This window comes from Gymnoscopelus braueri (genome assembly GCF_963280865.1).
Source record: "Gymnoscopelus braueri genome assembly, chromosome: 22".
NCBI lineage: Eukaryota > Metazoa > Chordata > Actinopteri > Myctophiformes > Myctophidae > Gymnoscopelus > Gymnoscopelus braueri.
In genome coordinates this window covers 6,276,669-6,297,786 of record NC_137624.1, presented here as the reverse complement: position 1 = coordinate 6,297,786, position 21,118 = coordinate 6,276,669, and the positions used below count along the sequence as shown (strand labels likewise).

At 41.3% G+C, this 21,118-nt stretch overlaps 1 protein-coding gene across 1 annotated transcript; it reads left to right on the top strand.

Moving 5' to 3' along the window:
* The first annotated feature begins 483 nt into the window (after positions 1-483).
* Positions 484-20,880, top strand: LOC308077775 (chronophin-like). Its single transcript, XM_080418697.1, has 4 exons — positions 484-865; positions 2,014-2,137; positions 5,257-5,527; positions 17,030-20,880. Exons 1-4 carry the CDS (start codon positions 627-629, stop codon positions 17,407-17,409), a joined length of 1,014 nt encoding a protein of 337 aa, XP_080274823.1. The 5' UTR covers positions 484-626; the 3' UTR covers positions 17,410-20,880.
* The last annotated feature ends 238 nt before the right edge of the window (positions 20,881-21,118 follow it).

Below are 21,118 nucleotides of genomic sequence, written 5' to 3'. Positions count from 1 at the left end.
AATAAATTGCTCATAGGCATTGTCTCGATTGTAGTCATTTAAAATAAGACAGATAAAAAAATGTTTTTAAGACAAACTAAAATAAAGCATAATAAAAACCAACAACATAAATTAGGTGTTTTCACATACATAAATAAAAACATTGACGACAATACAAAAAAAGATAGTATTTCTGGCTTTATTAAATATTTCTGGGTTTATAAAATAAGTTTGGGTTCATACAATAATCCTGGGTTTATTACATGTTTCTGGGTTTATTGCCTAATCATGGTTTTATTTTTATTTTAAAAATCTGCTCAAAATTCTGGGTTTGTGAAATATTTCTGTGTTTATAAATAATAATAGACTTAAAAAATAAGAGATGTACCGACACCGGTTGGCACGGGTTTTATTTTGAAGTTCGAGAGGGGAAGTCCTATCCCATTCCAGAGCGTAGGGATTTATCGGTGCGGCGGTTATATTATACCTCTATGGTGCGGTGGCGGTGGACTCTTGCTTGGTTCTGGTTCCTCCCCCCTCCTTCCCAGCACCACCACCAGCAGCAGGTCCGGTGGGTCCAGCCAGTCAGTCAGTCAGTGCTCTGATCAACCAGACCAGACCAGACGTGGGGAGGACTGGACTGGGGGATGATGGCTAGCGGCAGCAGCGGGGTCGGTTGTACCGCGCGGCTGCAGGGCGGCTGCTCGGTGGTCCGCGGGGCGGAGCTCCGCGGGGTGCTGCAGCGGGCCAGCAGCGTGCTGTTCGACTGCGACGGCGTGCTGTGGAACGGCGAGGCCGCGGTGCCGCGCGCTCCCGAGGCCGTGCGGGCGCTCCAGAGCCGCGGCAAGCGCGTCTTCTTCGTCACCAACAACTGCACGAGACCCAGGTCAGCGCCGACTCTCTGTCGTACATCGGTGTCATAATAATAATATGAATAATAATAATAATATTAAGAATTATTTTATATTATAATTATTATATTAGGATAATAATATAACTAAATAGCTAAAAAAGCCAATCTGCAAGATCCCAACACACACTTTTTTTGTTGTTATTATTATAACATTATTGTTATTATTATTGTTATTACTATTGTTATTATGAATGTTGTTATTGTTATTACTATTGTTATTAGTCATTGTATTATTATTATTATCGTTATAAATATTATTATTATTATTGTTATTACTATTGTTATTACTGTTATTATTATTATTGTCCTGATATTATTATTATTATTGATATTAAAGGTAGGGTAAGTGATATTTTTTGGTTAAAACAAAAAGTATTTTGTTAAAAGGTTCAAATACTATATTCTGATAGTAATCATTGCTATAGAGTGTTTTTTCAGTAACAGATGTCTCCCTGTCTCTCCAGCTCTTTAATAAACAGAAAATACATTTTTCGGTAGGTGTCAAAATCTCAGCCAATCAGGAGAAAGTACCCATTTTTAAGCTTAATTTGTATAGTGTTCCAGTTCAAATTTTGCCTGCTCATTTCTTAGTGTCATCACTTCCAATTTCACTTGTTTAATCTGTATCCTGATTGAGTTCTCTGTCCTGGTTGGATAAAATTGGAAATGAAACTGAAACTGAAACGAAAATGCATTTTCTGTTTATTAAAGAGGTGGAGAGACAAGGAGACTCCTAATACTGAACAAACACTTTATAGCAATGAGTACTATCAGAATATAGAGCTATTTAACACTTATTTTAACCAAAGCAAATCACTTACCCTACCTTTAATTACTATTGTTATTATTATTTTTATTTCATTAAAAGTAAAAAAAAACTCAGTCAGCAAAGATTATCGATATTTTTGTAATCGATAAAGTTATCATTGATAAATCAGTTATCCATCATTCTTTATAATCTATTAAATCAATTTGTTTGATTAAATTCCCAATAGTTATTTTGAGGTCATGAAAAAAGTACTTTTGGTCAAATGTTCCCTTTTAAAACGTTGCTACATAATAATAGTTATGTAATAATAGTAATTTGTTCTTCGTGTCCAACAACTTGCACGCCGGCACAGGGCCAATTACGTCACCAAGTTCAGCCGACTGGGGTTCAGTGACATCACAGAGGAGCAGATCTTCAGCTCTGCGTACTGTTCAGCCCAGTACCTGAGAGACGTAGCCAAGGTCCAAGAAGGAAAGGTATGTACGGTGCAACAAAGTGCTCTGATCGCTTAACCACAAGAACCCCAGCATCCATATTGTTGGGGGGGGGGGGGACATTAGCCGAAAACGGCACATCTCCAAGCTCACAATGCGTCGCCTTGCTGCACGTTGTGAGGTTGGAGATCGTCTATTTCTGGTGAAGAGATTTGGTGTTGACTGAAAAAACGAGGTCCAAGTACCGAGCCAAATCAAGTCCAGCTTACTAAGTCTAGAGGGTTTAAAGGGATATTTCACTTTCAAAACTAATTTGGGTAATTTTTTATCGTCTATTCAGGCTTTTGGTTGCTTGATTCAGTATTTAGATCTTTGATATTTATTTTATCAGACACGCCCCCCTTCCTATACAAACCCATTGTAACGTTTTTTAACCCTGTTAGATTCATCATAAACACCCGTCCTTGGTTCTGGTGACTGACATTGTCCTAATATGTGAGGAGACGGTGTTTTTTCAATTACTTTTTTCATTTATTTTTAATATTCTTAAAAAAAAATCGAAAAACACGGCCCCCTCACGTATTAGGAGGGCAGGATGAGTCACCAGAACCAAGGACGGGTGTTTTTGATGAATCTAACATGTTAAAAATGTATTTATAATGGGTTTGTATAGAAAGGGGGCGTGTCTGATAAAATTAATATCAAGCAACTTAAAAACTGTCTGGGGGGCTCACAAAAGCCTGAGTAGACGATAAAATGACCAAATTATTTTTTAAGTGAAATATCCCTTTAAGTAAAAGTATGTCAAACTTGCCCACCGATGATGTTACTGGTAGGCAGGTTTCTGAACTGTCCACAGGTTCAGAATCCTGTGGACAGGGTCGTAGAGCATTAGTGAGCATTGTTGCACATCAACCTTTCGACGCAAGATTTTGACCCTTATATAACCAGATAAGTAGACTGAAAAACACTTTTATTCACAGCAAACGACTTGGGAGAGTAGGTATAAGAGAGAGGGACAGGTACACACATGTGCATGCACGCATGCACACACACATACACTATTCTGCGTCAAGTACTGTGCATATTTGGTGAATATAAAACGATTGGAAGCCCAGAAAAAGACACTACATGCCCCACAACACAACAAAGGCACAACAAAGGAATGCTATCTGTCAAGATGGTCCATTAATGGGTAACCTGAAACTTGAACTCTGTAAGATAATTGAAGGATTGTCATTCCTCACTTTTTTTTTGATTGAATATTTTATTAGGCAAAAAATGTAAAACAGCACAGTTACATTTAAAATACTTTGTCTAACAGGTCCGTTCATAACCAATGAACTACATGAAGAAAAGGTTGAAAATGGGTGACGTGGTCCTTTTAGGTGCAGTACTTGAGTGCATGTTTAGTTAACATGTAACTTTTCTCTTCTGCCCCAGATTTGAGCTAATAGAGACAGCCTGCTTGTCTAGGTGAGACATGACCTTTGACCCGATCTAAATGTCTCAATAGAAGAGCAGGGAGACAACATACAACCACCCCAATTGTATAAGTTATATTGTATTAACATACTCTACCATACGTCTTATTGGTTTCGTAACTGTTTTATTTTCACCATGCTGGGTAGTTGGCCCTGCGATGGCTAGTCTGCTGGTGGGGCTGCCACCTTGCAGCATGCTGACAGGCTACGAAAACCCCCGCGTAGAGCGAGGGATTCGGGGGCGGAACTGTTAATATGTGCCATCCTGGTACCATAAGCCCCCCTAGGGTTACAGGCCCACCGTGCACCGAGCCCGGTCAGGCACCAGGTAGGGTTAAGCCGTCACACCTCGTCAAGGTTACACAGTTCCTTGTCCTGGTGGGGGTGAGGCCCCCAGGACAGTGACAGGCCCCAGGACAGTGACAGGCCCCAGGACAGTGACAGATTGGACAAAATTACATTGTATTCATAAATAAAAAAACACATTACATTGTGCCGCTTTAAAGCGTCCACTTCAAAATCCCTCATCAGGGACTATATACTCTCCACGGAAATAACGCATTTTCAACCGAAAGTCAGTTGTTTCTGTCAATATATTATCAACGTATTTTCAGTATCCCTGTCACAATTATTACATAATCGCCTGATCACAATTATTTTAGATTATCGCAATTATTTTATGCATAATCGTCTGTACCATACAGATTGGACAAAATTACATTTAGAAAAAGTTACATAGTGCCACTTTAAGGTAGTGTAAGTGATATGTTTTGGTTAAAGGACGACTTCACCCATTTCCAACCTATCTTCATATAATTGGTCCACACTAATGCTCATGATAATTTGGTACCATTTTTGTCGACTCACTCTGTGTCTCAGAGGAGGGCTGTGGACACTTCAGAAACTCACCTACCAGTGACATTGGCTAATAACACGCTTAACAAACTTTAACTTTAAATCTTTTTTTAGCTGATCTACAAGCTGACAACGCGTTGCGTAGCGTTGTGAGCTCGTAGATCAGCTATTTTTGCTACTTTTGTGTGACACTGTAGTATGACGAATTAGTGCATTAATTTACGGGGGAAAAAATGCAATATGTTAGGATTGAAAAGAAACCAAAACACAACATGACGGCAATGTGGAACATAGGTGAAGTGCTTCTTTAACATATTAAGACAGGGAAAGCATCTGTGTCATTTTAAGATTTATTTGGCTATTAAAAAAATAGCAGATATACAAGCTCTCTACAAAAAATCTTTGAATATATATGTATACATTTTTTTAAGTGAAGATTTGTAACTCAAATCTTTGCTTCTGGGGATTCTACAAATGTCTACAAATGTCTAAATCCTAACAGTTTTCTGAAAAATGTATGTATGTTGCTATAATATCAGTGGTTCTCAAACCTTTTTCATGTCAAGGGCCCCCAAAATGATATGTATTTGGCCACGGACCCCCATCTCTAAATATGTTGTTCCAGGGACCGCCAGAAGCACAGATTTGTGTTAAAAAAAATATATATATATTCAATGATTTGCACACATATTCACGATATAAAAAAATAGTAGATCTACAAGCTCTATGAGCTATTTTTTAATAGCCAAAGAAAAAAAAATGACACCCGGTCTTAATGTGTCAAGTGCAGTACATGAGTAAATATGTACATGTTTCCTCCAGGTGTTTGTGATCGGCTGCCAGGGCATCCGTACGGAGCTCCAGGACGCCGGGGTGTCGGTGGTGGAGGACGTGGACCCGGACTCGCAGACGGGGACCATCTATGACTACCCGCTGGACCCGGACGTCCGGGCGGTCCTGGTGGGCTACGACGAGCAGTTCAACTTCATCAAGCTGGCCAAGGCCTGCTGCTACCTCCAGAACCCCGACTGCCTGTTCCTGGCCACCGACCCGGACCCCTGGCACCCGCTGAGAGGAGGCAGGATAGCACCAGGTGTGTGTGTGTGCGTGCATGCGTGCGTGTGCATGTGTGTGCGTGTGCGCGCGCGAGTGTGTGCTTGTGTGGCTGCGCGCACCAGGGTGAAACGATAGCAGGGTTGCTATTTCTTAGAAATTATTTTACCAATAACTTTTTAAACATTTTCATTTGAACCCTGTCCTGTATACGCCCATTCAACTTCAAACTCCATGTTAGCCATGTTAAAGTCATTGAAAACACATATCCCTGCTTCTGGTGACTGATATTGTCCTTCGAATGAATGTTAGACTCATTGAAAACATATGTCTCTGCTTCTGGTAAATAATATTGAACTTCTAATGAATGTTAGACTCATTGAAAACCTATGCCTCTGCTTCTGGTAAATAATATTGAACTTCTAATGAATGTTAGACTCATTGAAACCACATTAACCATCTAACGTGGTTAGCATGGAGTTTGAATGGGTTTATATACTGTTGGAGGGGGCTGTGCCTGATAAAATAATGACCGGAAATGTAAATATTGAAGCAAGCAACTTTAAAACTGCCTGGGTTGCACACAACAGCCAGAGTAGTAAAATGACCCCAGAAGTGAAATACCCCTTTAAATGTTCCCTTTTAAAACATGCTGCATTGAATAATTTGTTATATATTTAATGGTATAATATATATGTGTTACATGCATTTGTTTGTTTGTTTCACAGTTTATCTGTTAACAGTACGAAACGCCCCAAGCGATTGTAAAAGAAAATGATTCAAAAACATGATAATGGTAGTCAAACACCTAAACACCCCTTTTCCTGTCCGTCAAAAGTAACGTTAAATGCACATCAAAGGAGGTGTGTCTGCCAAATAAACTATAGATAACTGACACAAGGTGTCTGCACTTTCTCAGAAAGAAAGTACAGTGTAAAAACAAATAAAAAATATAGCTGCAAGCAGCGATAAGCGGGGCCAGGGAATAGAGAGAGAGAGAGAGAGAGAGAGAGAGAGAGAGAGAGAGAGAGAGAGAGAGAGAGAGAGAGAGAGAGAGAGAGAGAGAGAGAGAGAGAGAGAGAGAGAGAGAGAGAGAGAGAGAGAGAGAGAGAGAGAGAGAGAGAGAATAGATTGAAGAGAGAGAGAGAGACGGAATAGATTGAAGAGAGAGAGAGATAAACGGAATAGATTGAAGAGAAAGAGAGAGAGAGAGAAACGGAATAGATTGAAGAGAAAGAGAGAGAGAGAAACGGAATAGATTGAAGAGAAGAGAGAGAGAGAGAGAGAGAGAGAGAGAGAGAGAGAGAGAGAGAGAATCGGAATAGATTGAAGAGAGAGAGAGAGAGAGAGAAACGGAATAGATTGAAGAGAAAGAGAGAGAGAGAGAGAAACTGAATAGATTGAAGAGAAAGAGAGAGAGAGACTTGGAAAAGGAATAGATTGAAGAGAGAGAGAGAGACATGGAAACGGAATAGATTGAAGAGAGAGAGAGCGAGAGAGACATGGAAACGGAATAGATTGAAGAGAGAGAGAGAGACATGGAAACATAATAGACTGAAGAGAGAGAGAGATGGAAGCAGAACGGATTGAATGGACATCTCAACCTATTGCCATTAACAGGAATTGAACCCTCAACCTTTGGATTAACAGGCTGCAACACTACCTATAGTGCTATAGCTTTGTACAGATTGCGGTTGTCTGTTGAAGATAAAAGTGAACCAGTGAAAGCAGCCGACCTACAAGCTCAGAAACACGTTGCTATCTGAAAAGTTTTGAGATTGTAGATCGGAGAGAGAGAGAGAGAGACATGGAAACGGAATAGATAAGGATAATTCCTTTAACAGGTCCGTTCATGAAAGTCCTTGCGGTCTTGTTTCCAATGAGGGCCTGTGAGCAATTAGGGGTTAAGAGTCTTGCTCAGGGACAAATTTCATTTGCTGGCCTGGCCTGGAATTGTACCTGGGGCAACTAGGGCCTCTGGCTCCCTAGGCTGGCTCACTAACCACTCAGCTATGGCCGCCCCTCAAAAGAGAGAGAGAGAGAGAGAGAGACATGGAAACGGAATAGATTGAAGAGGGAGACATGGAAACGGAATAGATTGAAGAGAGAGAGAGAGAGAGAGAGAGACATGGAAACAGAATAGATTGAAGAGAGAGAGAGACATGGAAACATAATAGATTGAAGAGAGAGAGAGATGGAAGCAGAATGGATTGATTGGACATCTCAACCTATTGCCATTAACAGGAATCGAACCCTCAACCTTCGGATTGACAGGCTGCAACACTACCTATAGTGCTATAGCTTTGTCCAGGTTAAGGTTGTCTGTTGAAGATAAAAGTGAACCAGTGAAAGCAGTCGATCTACAAGCTCAGAAACACGTTGCTATCTGAAAAGTTTTGAGATTGTAGATCGGCTATTTTCAGAATGAAGTATGTCATACATTGAAAAGACATACCTTCTCAGATAAGCATTTCATGTTATCTTTATCAATTGCATATGTATTCATTAATACAGTCTTGTTGTTTGCAATGCACTTTAAATGAAGTCTCCACCAAGTGAGGCTTGAACCGGCAACCTTGCTGTTGTGAAACATTCACTTAAGCGGGAAGCCATTGGACCAACAGACCTGATCCAGTGAAAACGGAGGTCAAACAGATGATACCATTTCACGCAAATAACTGAAAAATCCTGGGTTTAAGTGTTTTTCAAACTGCTCAAAATTGCGGACAATCTAAGGGCGGAGAGAGAGACATGGAAAAGGAATAGATTGAAGAGAGAGAGACATGGAAACATAATAGATTGAAGAGAGAGAAAGATGGAAGCAGAATGGATTGATTGGACGTCTCAACCTATTGCCATTAACAGGAATCGATCACTCAACCTTCGGATTGACAGGCTGCAACACTACCTATAGTGCTATAGCTTTGTCTAGGCTGAGGTTGTCTGTTGAAGATAAAATTGAACCAATGAAAGCAGCCGATCTACAAGCTCAGAAACACGTTGCTATCTGAAAAGTTTTGAGATTGTAGATCGGCTATTTTCAGAATGAAGTATGTCATACATTGAAAAGACATACTCTCAAATAAGCATTTCAGGTTATCTTTAACAATTGCACTTGCATTAATTGACACAAGTAAGACGCGCGAACGCTGGAAGCGAACGCAGATTGACTGAGGCTGCTATATTTCAACCACACTGTAGTAGTGCACTCTGCCGCACTCTGCCGGCTGTATACAGGCAGTGCAGCTGCTGGCATTTCAGCACGGAGTTTCGAGTCACATGGGGGCGCGAGCCAATGAGAGCGTGAACACACACGGAAAGACCATAAATAAGGGACAGACACACACACACACACAACCCAAGCACGGTGATATAGTAAGCTCCACTTGGTCGGAGGCCTCCTTCCGCGTTCGCAACAATCATGTTGTGTGCAATGCAACTTAAATGAAGTCTGCATCAAGCGAGGCTTGAACTGGCAACCTTGAGATTTTAAGGCACACACTTAAGCGAGAAACCATTGGAACAACAGACCTGACCTGGTGAATGAGAGAGAGAGAGAGAGAGAGAGAGAGAGAGAGAGAGAGAGAGAGAGAGAGAGAGAGAGAGAGAGAGAGAGAGAGAGAGAGAGAGAGAGAGAGAGAGAGAGAGAGAGAGAGAGATAAACGGAATAGATTGAAGAGAAAGAGAGAGAGAGACATGGAAACGGAATAGATTGAAGAGAGAGAGAGAGAGAGCGAGAGAGCCATGGAAACGGAATAGATTGAAGAGAGATAGAGAGAGAGACATGGAAACGGAATAGATTGAAGAGAGAGAGACACGGAAACATAATAGATTGAAGAGAGAGAGAGATGGAAGCAGAATGGATTGATTGGACATCTCAACCTATTTCCATTAACAGGAATCGAACCATCAACCTTCAAATTGACAGGCTGCAACACTACCTATAGTGCTATTGCTTTGTCCAGGCTGAGGTTGTCTGTTGAAGATAAAAGTGAACCAGTGAAAGCAGCCGATCTACAAGCTCAGAAAGAACGTTGCTATCTGAAAGGTTTTGAGATTGTAGATCGGCTATTTTCAGAATGAAGTATGTCATACATACTTCATACCCTCTCAAATAAGCATTTCAGGTTATCTTTATCAATTGCATTATGTATTAATTGACACAATTACTGGTAGTGTCTGTTGATATTTATAAGTATTTCCGTCCATTATGAACCAAGCCTCTGTGTCCCGAACTACTCTAGATCACTGGTTCACAAACCATTTACCAATAAAGGCATTTTTGTGTCTCCTCGGAACGAAAACTAGTGAAAGTAGCCGATCTACAAGCTCACAAAACGTTGCTATCTGAAAAGTTGTGAGATTGTAGATCGGCTATTTTCACAATGAAGTTTGTCATACATTGCAAAAACATACTCTCTCCAAGAAGCATTTCATGTTACCTTTAACAGTTGCACATGCATTAATTGAGAGAGAGACATGGAAACATAATAGATTGAAGAGAGAGAGAGATGGAAGCAGAATGGATTGATTGGACATCTCAACCTATTGCCATTAACAGGAATCGAACCCTCAACCTTCGGATTGACAGGCTGCAACACTACCTATAGTGCTATAGCTTTGACCAGGCTGAGGTTGTCTGTTGAAGATAAAACTGAACCAGTGAAAGCAGCCGATCTACAAGCTCAGAAACACGTTGCTATCTGAAAAGTTTTGAGATTGTAGATCGGCTATTTTCAGAATGAAGTATGTCATACATTGCAAAAACATACCTTCTCAGAAAAGCATTTAATGTTATCTTTATCAATTGCATATGTATTCATTAATACAGTCTTGTTGTTTGCAATGCACTTTAAATGAAGTCTCCACCAAGTGAGGCTTGAACCGGCAACCTTGATGTTATGAAACATTCACTTAAGCGGGAAGCCATTGGACCAACAGACCTAATCCAGTGAAAACGGAGGTCAGACAGATGATACCATTTCACGCAAATAACTGAAAAATCCTGGGTTTAAGTGTTTTTCAAACTGCTCAAAATTGCGGACAATCTAAGGGCGGAGAGAGAGACATGGAAACGGAATAGATTGAAGAGAGAGTAGCCTGAGGCTACGAGCTCAATCCATGGTCTTGAAGGGCGGACCCAAACACAGCCGCCTGGATTTGTGCGTGGCTTCCTATTGCTTCACCAATCTATGTCCCCGCCTCCCCTCCCCTCCCCCCCTCGGCCTGTGCACGGAGCACGCTGACGTCACCAAATTTAGAGCGACGCCCCTCTGCACTCTGATTGGTTAGGAGATAACAAGGTCCAAGACCATCGTTCCTACATCGCTCCCCCAGGCTTTTTTTCTTTTGTAACAAAAAAAAAAGCCTGGGTTTCCGAGGCTAAAGAGAGAGAGACATGGAAACAATAGATTGAAGAGAGAGAAAGATGGAAGCAGAATGGATTGATTGGACGTGTCAACCTATTGCCATTAACAGGAATCGAACCCTCAACCTTTGGATTGACAGGCTGCAACACTACCTATAGTGCTATAGCTTTGACCAGGCTGAGGTTGTCTGTTGAAGATAAAACTGAACCAGTGAAAGCAGCCGATCTACAAGCTCAGAAACACGTTGCTATCTGAAAAGTTTTGAGATTGTAGATCGGCTATTTTCAGAATGAAGTATGTCATACATTGCAAAAACAGACCTTCTCAGATAAGCATTTCATGTTATCTTTATCAATTGCATATGTATTCATTAATACAGTCTTGTAGTTTGCAATGCACTTTAAATGAAGTCTCCACCAAGTGAGGCTTGAACCGGCAACCTTGAAGGTGTGAAACATTCACTTAAGCGGGAAGCCATTGGACCAACAGACCTGATACAGTGAAAACGGAGGTCAGACAGATGATACCATTTCACGCAAATAACTGAAAAATCCTGGGTTTAAGTGTTTTTCAAACTGCTCAAAATTGCGAACAATCTAAGGGCGGAGAGAGAGACATGGAAACGGAATAGATTGAAGAGAGAGAGACATGGAAACAATAGATTGAAGAGAGAGAAGGATCGAAGCAGAATGGATTGATTGGACGTGTCAACCTATTGCCATTAACAGGAATCTAACCCTCAACCTTTGGATTGACAGGCTGCAACACTACCTATAGTGCTATAGCTTTGACCAGGCTGAGGTTGTCTGTTGAAGATAAAACTGAACCAGTGAAAGCAGCCGATCTACAAGCTCAGAAACACGTTGCTATCTGAAAAGTTTTGAGATTGTAGATCGGTTATTTTCAGAATGAAGTATGTCATACATTGCAAAAACAGACCTTCTCAGATAAGCATTTCATGTTATCTTTATCAATTGCATATGTATTCATTAATACAGTCTTGTAGTTTGCAATGCACTTTAAATGAAGTCTCCACCAAGTGAGGCTTGAACCGGCAACCTTGATGTTGTGAAACATTCACTTAAGCGGGAAGCCATTGGACCAACAGACCTGATACAGTGAAAACGGAGGTCAGACAGATGATACCATTTCACGCAAATAACTGAAAAATCCTGGGTTTAAGTGTTTTTCAAACTGCTCAAAATTGCGAACAATCTAAGGGCGGAGAGAGAGACATGGAAACGGAATAGATTGAAGAGAGAGAGAGACATGGAAACAATAGATTGAAGAGAGAGAAGGATCGAAGCAGAATGGATTGATTGGACGTGTCAACCTATTGCCATTAACAGGAATCTAACCCTCAACCTTCGGATTGACGGGCTGCAACATTACCTATAGTGCTATAGCTTTGTCCAGGCTGAGGTTGTCTGTTGAAGATAAAAGTGAACCAGTGAAAGCAGCCGATCTACAAACTCAGAAACACGTTGCTATCTGAAAAGTTTTGAGATTGTAGATCGGCTATTTTCAGAATGAAGTATGTCATACATTGCAAAAACATACCCTCTCAAATAAGTATTTCAGGTTATGTTTAACAATTGCACATGTATTAATTGACACAATCATGTTGTGTGCAATGCAACTTTAATGTCCGCATCAAGTGAGGCTTGAACTGGTAACCTTCAGGTTGTGAGGCACACGTTTAAGGGAGAAGCCATTGGACCAACAGACAAGAACTTGTGAAAAAGGAGATCACACAGATGATACAGTTTCACGCAAATAGCTGAAAAATCTTGGGTTTAAGTGTTTTTCAAACTGCTCAAAATTGCGGACAATCTAAGGGCGGAGCTTACTGGTCAACGTGATACATGTGTTCCTCATGAGTCAAGGCACATGTGTAAGCAGGTTTAATGGCTGTCGGCCAAACGAGGCATGACTTTTGCCTGTTTAAAGTTTGCACTTTCAAAAAATCGCTATAGCGCCCCCCTTTGACCAATTGGAGTAAGATTGGTTTCAGTAATATTTGGAATGACCCTCAACATTAACGCAAAGTTTCAAAGAAATGTGAGTCTGCATGTATGTGTTAGGGGCAGATGAATAATTGTCATAAAACTGCAATATTCATTGGCTCATTAAAGCTTCATTTTTTCACTTATGGAAAATCTTTTGCATCAGTTTGTCGGCATAGGTCCAAAGTTCATGTGTAAAACGTTTCGTGCAGATTACTAAAAAATCCCAGGAGGAGATAGGTTTTAACTGTTTTTCATATAATTCAAAATGGTGGGAGATCTAAAGGTCAGAGGTCAAAAGTCAGAGGGTTAAAGTTGTTCATCATGAGTAGACGCATGTGTGTATTGAAGTTTTATGGCTGTAGGTCAAACAGGGCATGAGTTGTACCTGTTCAAAGTTGGCATTTTCAATTGAGTGCTATAGCGCCACCTTTTGACGAAAGATTGTGAGATTTATTTCTTGATAGTTTTTCATGACCATCTACCATATGGCCGAGTTTCGTAAAAAGCGACAGCACGGTTCACCCAGAACTGCGAAAAGTGGCAGAAGAAACAGAATACAGGGAATAATAAAACAGGTCCAGAGCTGAGCTCTGGCCCCGTAAATAGACATATATTGCCAATGAATGTATGAATTGATATACATACACTGGCCCTCATTTATCAACGCAGCGTATAAACCGGCTTATATTTTTCCATATATTCGGCCGTACACCAACGTCGAAGTCACATTTATCAACGAATCCTACACAGCTGATCCGAGCCTACATTTGGTCCCAGGCTTGATAAATGTCACGGCTGAAACCTAGCGTCATTTAAATAACACGCCCTTAAATATTCTCAAAACGCCCCGATTTTACGACATGAAGAAGGACCAGAATACGACCAAAGACATCAAAAGCCAATGAGAAAGAGTTTCCCCCGCCTGCCTCGCCACACACGCACACGCACATGCCCCCTCTCTCTCTCTCTCTCTCTCTCTCTCTCTCTCTCTCTCTCTCTCTCTCACACTCACTCACTCACTCACTCACTCACTCACTCACTCACTCACTCACTCTCACACACACACACACACGCCCGCCCAGCTGTGTTTTTCATGTATTGTAATCCGTACCGTAGCGGTACAGTCTTTGTCACGTAGGCTTGTAGCCTACATGAATGACATATTATGATACCAATCACATCGCCATGAATGGAATACGTTTGTATATTCATTTATTTAACCCATACCGAGCAGTGCACAAGCAGTCATGTACACAGCTGATCCGAGCCTACATTTGGTCCCAGGCTTGATAAATGTCACGGCTGAAACCTAGCGTCATTTAAATAACATGCCCTTAAATATTCTCAAAACGCCCCGATTTTACGACATGAAGAAGGACCAGAATACGACCAAAGACATCAAAAGCCAATGAGAAAGAGTTTCCCCCGCCTGCCTCGCCGCACACGCACATGCTCTCTCTCTCTCTCTCTCTCTCTCTCTCTCTCTCTCACTCACTCTCTCACTCTCTCACACACACACACACACACACACACACACACACACACACACACACACACACACACACGCCCGCCCAGCTGTGTTTTTCATGTATTGTAATCCGTACCGTAGCGGTACAGTCTTTGTCACGTAGGCTTGTAGCCTACATGAATGACATATTATGATACCAATCACATCGCCATGAATGGAATACGTTTGTATATTCATTTATTTAACCCATACCGAGCAGTGCACAAGCAGTCATGTAGGATATTCCCCGTGAGACTCGGACGGGCGGCAGTGGTTTCGGTCCGCCACGTTAATAAGAGATTGGAGCGTCGGGTTTATATCCTTAACCCAGCCAGGTTGTGGTCTTCAAAACTCTCTATGACATAACTCCATAACATAGGACAAGCTACTGTAAGTTTGTACACCTCACTGTCCATGAAAAGATCGTCGGCAGTCCCGACCGCGGGACTCCCGAGTCCCGACGCAAAAGCGCTTGTATATTTTGAAAATAGCAGATCTACAAGCTCACAACGCGTCGCGATGCGACCCGTTTTTGAGCTTGCAGATCTGCTATTTTAAAATAGCCAATGCAACTGAATGACTGTTAAAGCAGTTTGTTTAAATTACTTTATAAAATGTTATATTTTCACAGGGATTATTTATTAGTGTGTAGATATACATTTAGGAGTGGATTATGTGTCCAGATGCCTGTCAGACAGTCAGACAATGCTGCTCCACAGGTCTAGAATGGAATAAACGGGCGCAGCCAACGTCAACAACTGGTCTCGACCAGACGTGAGATCTCAGCGTATGGTAGGATGAAGCCCACGTCAGGATATATTGATAAATGCCGAAAGGTGCGGTGATCTCGCCCTACGCCCATTATTTGGGCTGCACCGCGTTGATAAATGAGGGCCAGTATGCGCAGGCTATTAACAGCGAAGATGAGAATCAATATATGTACAGTGTCAACAGCACTTTAAACAGTGAGTATCTCGATAATACACTGTTGTAGGTCTATTGTAGGTTATTTTTTCCTTGCCTGAAAATTACTATAATAATAATAACTCAGATAATTGACCTTTTGTTTCCAGCCATGCCATCCAGGTGGCAGGAGGTTGTAACACAAAGCAGTTTCTCAGGAATGAATACTACAGTGGTTGAAGATTACTCTCTGATTAGCCACTAGAGGGCAGCATCTGACTAGAAATGACAGGCCAGGCAGCAAACCAGAATTCTGTCTTTGAGGAGCCATGTACTGGATGTCTGTTCATAAAGATATAGTTCTGGATACTATTTAAAGGTGGTGTAAGTTATTATTATACGTTATTTTATTTATTTTGTTAAAACAAAAAGTCTTTGATTCAACTTTTTTTTGTTTTGTTATTGTAATAGTAATCATTGCACCTCCTCTTTAGTAAAATAAAAAAAAAGATAAAATATACATTTGGCTCGGTTGGCAATTTAATCCGATCAGGATGATTGAATGAAATCAGAGCTTGTAGATCTGCTGTTTTCACTGACCCAGAATAGGGATGCTAGGGTTCATAAGGCTAAAGAACGTGACAAAATGTAGCTGCAAGCAGCATTAATAAAATGTGACTTTTGATGGTTTTTCGTAAATTAATGCCCTACTCCGTCATGCAAGAGTGTCGCACAAAAGTAGTGAAACTAGCAGATCTACAAGTTCATCAAGCTGGCCAAATGTGACGTGTTGCGCGCTTGTAGATCGGCTATTTTCACAATCTTATTTCATGTATTTTTTTTATAATAAAAAAAGGAACGGTTTTGGACATAAAGGTTTCAACCCGACAACGAATTCAAAAGTAGCAAAAGTAGCGGATCTACAAGCTCAAAACACGAGCTTGCTCATCTGCTACTTTTAATGCTTTTGTGTGACGCTGTAGTATGATCAAGTACGGTGTTAAAAAAAACCTCAAAAAGAGGTTTCTGCCCGACAGCAATGATATCTACTTGGAACGGATTTGTTTCGTCTAATTGTTATTTTTCTGCATTGTATAGATCAGTTATTTTGGCTATTCAAAAAAATAACAATTAAAGTATAAAATTAATAAATATTATTTATTTGTATATTTAAGTTATTTGTCATATCTGCCCTGTGCAACGTTTGATTAAGTAAGCCCACAATTCAACCCTTGATGCTGAGGGCCAAGCAGGGAGGCATTGGGTCCCGTTTTTAGAGTTTTTGGTATGACCCGGCTGGGGATCGAACCCCGACCTCCCAACCTCGGTGGACACGTCTAACCGCAAGGCCACTGATTACGAAGCCTGAAAGGCAAACAGAAATAATTTTTGTATTCATTATATCGGTGGCTCTCAAACCTTTTCATGTCAAGGACACCCAAAATGATATGTATTTGGCCGCGGACCCCCATGTCAAAATATTTTGTTCCAGGGACCCCCAGAAGCAAAGATTTGAGTTACAAATGTTCGCTTTAAAAAATATATATATTCAAAGATTTGCACACATTTTCAAGATCTTTCTAAAATAGCCAAAGTATAAAAGGTTAAAGTGGTTAAAATGACTGTAATGCTTTGAGAACCAACGCATTATATTATGTTCCACTTCCAATTTGGATGACAATGAATCGTCAACTCAAATGTCGTAACCGTGACAGCTCTGAATGTGACATTGTCCGTCCCTTTCCCTTCCGCAGGCTCGGGGAGCCTCACGGCGGCGGTGGAGACGGCCAGCGGCCGCACGGCCACCGTGGTCGGCAAGCCCAGCAGCTTCATGTTCGAGTGCATCGCCAGCCAGTTCGGCCTGGACCCCGCGCGCTCGCTGATGGTGGGCGACCGCCTGGAGACGGACATCCTGTTCGGCCACAACTGCGGCCTGGGCACCGTGCTCACGCTCACGGGCGTCTCCACCCTGCAGGAGGCGCTGCAGCACAGGGACAGCCAGGACGGCGGCGGCCAGGGCTGGGAGGGCCGGGGGAAGGGCCTGGTGCCGGATTACGTGGTGGACAGCGTGGCGGATTTCATCGAGGCGTACCGGGAAGAAGGAGAGGAAGGAGAGGAGGAGGAGGAGGGCTGATGATCGGGAGGAGGGTTTTCGAAATGTCAAACGTGCCATTGCTTCGGATTTTTTTTTCCGTTAGGACTGGGCGATATGGACAAAGACAAATATCACAATGTTTAGTTTTTTTTCTTCACTAAATACCTCAATATCGATATTGTGACGATAATATCGTAATTGTGAAGATCGCGTGATTTAATTTTTACATTTTAATTTTATGTTATTAATTGAATTATGATTTTTTTCCCCTCCAAAATAGCATAAATAGCTGATCTACAAGCTCATGATGCATTGTGAACTTGTAGAACAGCTATTCTTTGGCTTTTTCTTTTTCTTTTTTTGGACTATTTTGTATAGTATACTAATATCCATAATCCCAGGCGATACCTAATCTGATATCACAACATCGATATGATATCCATAAGCTATTGCCCAGCCCTAGTGCTCATGAGCAATGGAGGGGAAGATGACTTTTTTAAATGTAATCGGTTCTTAGATCGCCCCCCAAATTGAAATAAGCAACGTGAATCATTGTGATTACTTCATCAAAGTCATGTGGCCTGATTACTTTTGATTCCTTTTGGATTGCTTTGTAAAGAAATGTTTGGATATTGAACCCATATCAAAACAACAGAAGTCACCCTTTTCCAATGTAACGCTATGTATGGTACAAAGTCGCTGCTCTCCCTTAAGATTGTGTTACACATTGTGTTAGATTTATTTACTAGCTCATGGATTTTGAGTCGTGACTAATTGGTAACCATATTTTCTCTTCTGTAATTGTGACAGATTGCGGTCATATTGGCTTTGTCGTTAAATTACAGTGTGAACTTAACAAACCCCAGCGTCCTTATGCTTGGAAAACCTTCGCAGAGAATAGCAGATCGACAAGCCCACAACTTTGCTGTGAGCTTGTCGACCTGCTACTTTCAGCAAAGACATTTAATGTTGAGCGAAAACAGAAAAGTCACCGGTACAGAGCCGCGAGGGACTCCGCTCAACAACGTAAATAAGTTTAAAGGTAGGGTAAGTGATTTGCTTTGGTTAAAATAAGTGTTAAATAGCTCTATATTCTGATAGTACTCATTGCTAGAGAGTGTTTGTTCAGTATTAGGAATCTCCTTGTCTCTCCACCTCTTTATAAAACAGAAAATGCATTTTCGTTTCAGTTTAATTTCCAATTTTATCCAACCAGGACAGAGAACTCAATCAGGATACAGATTAAACAAGTGAAATTGGAAGTGATGACACTAAGAAATGAGCAGGCACAATTGGAACTGGAACACTATACAAATGAAGCTTAAAAATGGGTACTTTCTCCTGATTGGCTGAGATTTTGACTCCTACCGAAAAATGTATTTTCTGTTTATTAAAGAGCTGGAGAGACAGGGAGACATCTGTTACTGAAAAAACACTCTATAGCAATGATTACTATCAGAATATAGTATTATTATTATTTTTTTAATTACATTTTTATCCCACGATTTTTGTAACCCTATTTTTTACACCCAGTGCCAATTGTCTATGTAATGCTGGGCACTACCTTCCCTCTGCCAACCTAGGGAGGCCAGGGCCGAGCTCATGCCTCCTTCAATGCATGAGAGCCAACTGACCTTCTTGTCACCTGACAGGGGAGAGTTTCCCTAGTTGGACGTAGCGCGTGGAAGGAACACGTTATTCCAACCAGTTCCCTTCCCCTCCATCAGGCGCCCCGGCTGGCCAGGGGGAGGCAGTATAGTGACCAGGATTACTGCATGTTTATGTGAGGGTATCTACCCTAGGAGACACGGGGAGAACATGCAAACTCCACACAGAAAGGCCCTTTCGCCAACCCCACCTAGGGTATGGGCACTGATGACGCGGAGGAGAGAACACGCCCCCAGCGCCCACAGCGTCCCCTGCGGGAATTGAACCCAGGACCTTCTAGCTGTGAGGCACTACCGACTGCGCCACCGTGCCCCCCAGAATATAGTATTTTAACCTTTTAACAAAATACTTTTTGTTTTAACCAAAAAATATCACTTACCCTACCTTTAAGTGTATGATGGAGCCACACCTTTACGGATCACGTGAAACTGGTCTGTCCTCAACCCTTTGTCATGGGGTCCGACTTAATGGACCCTGGAGGGGGAAATAGTTTTAAAGTCATGTGATAATGGAGACGAGACTGCAGTGGTTTTGGAAAGATGGAGTTATGTAGCATCGAGTAAATAACGTAAAGCATGCCCTAATTAATGCATGTAAAGTATATGAGACTTGATGAAGGGGTGTGTGTGTGTGCGTGAGATGAAGGGAACAATTTACATTTTTTACATGAGCAGTGTTAATTTTTTATTTCAAGGAAATTAATTACGGGCATATCGGACTGTGTGAACTTACAGTTTGTAGATACAGTACATAAATAACTTTGCTCATGGCCAATTGCTAGAACGAAACATATAGATTTGTAAGAAATGCTTAGCAAGCACAAACGAGCACAAGAGCATCAAGTAAGTACGGAAGTAGACCGGTCGGAGTGGCTTAATGTCGGTATCAGACCAACAAGGGTGTTTATCAGGATCGAGCACACCATTCAAAGTAATGGGGCGGCAGAAAAGAATATGGCGGCCGCGTCCATTATTGAGTTCAATGGAGAAGTGGCGCCCTGTTATATTCGGTTCCTCAAGCTATATACGCTTTTCAGTGTGCTATGATGAGTAGACCCCTTGGGAGATGGATTGCTCAGGTGGAGCGCAACACCTACCATCAGCTCCCAGTACTCACAACAACACCTACCATCAGCTCCCTGTACTTAACGCACAACTTAGTTACCCAAGCCGTGCGAGTCATACGCTGAGTTGCCGGTGCCCGGGATCAAACACAAAACCTTGCGGTTCAAAAAGCAAGTGCTCTACCAACTGAGCAACCTGCACAATACAATATATAGTATTCATTTGAGAAAGTGCTCAAAACGTTTGGAAATCTCACCATCTCACAAATGATGGCATTAATCTTCACTTGCAACACCACAAACAGTATGTTTAGGGCTGAACGTTTGGGGGAAAATATCAAGTTTTAATATTGCGGTTAAATGAATTTAATCTCTTTGAAGTGAAGCTACCGAAATTGCAGTAGTTACTATTGCAATGTTGATTAGTTGTTCAGCCCTATTGGTGTTACAACCGTGTGGCCATGTTTCCAGACCTTTTGGACACAATATAATTGTGTAGCATAATGTAATAACATCAGTTCTATGTGCTGCTGTGGTTAATTTTGTTTAGAGACAACTTAGTTCATAGCATTAATTACACAAAACTGATATTACATATCAGTTGATTATGTTGAAGGCAGTGTTAATATACCAACTTATATTGTACACAATTTCAACAATTAAAGCACTTTGGTCTGATGACTTGACTTGTCGTGACTTGTTGCAGTGATGACTTTTTGCTATAGTTTCTGCATATTGCCACTGTCGGGTGTCCAAAACCGTTACTTTTCAGGAAAAAAGAAAAAAGATCCAATTAGTCAGTACATCAGTTACAACATTTCGGCCTAACGATTTGGCCTTCCTCAGGTGAACTGATTTGTGTCAGTATCATGTCAGTATCTTAGGCGGTATATCGTGTCAGTATCATGGTCAGTATCATGTCAGTATCATGGTCAGTATCATGTCAGTATCATGGTGGTCAGTATCATGTCAGTATCATGGTCAGTATCATGTCAGTATCATGTCAGTATCATGGCC

Excerpts from the sequence above, each read along its gene's own strand:
- LOC308077775 (XM_080418697.1), top strand. The coding sequence starts at position 627 with ATGATGGCTAGCGGCAGCAGCGGGGTCGGTTGTACCGCGCGGCTGCAG. Across the intron at positions 866-2,013 it reads AACAACTGCACGAGACCCAG|GGCCAATTACGTCACCAAGT; the intron begins GTCAGCGCCGAC and ends ACGCCGGCACAG. Across the intron at positions 5,528-17,029 it reads AGGAGGCAGGATAGCACCAG|GCTCGGGGAGCCTCACGGCG; the intron begins GTGTGTGTGTGT and ends TCCCTTCCGCAG.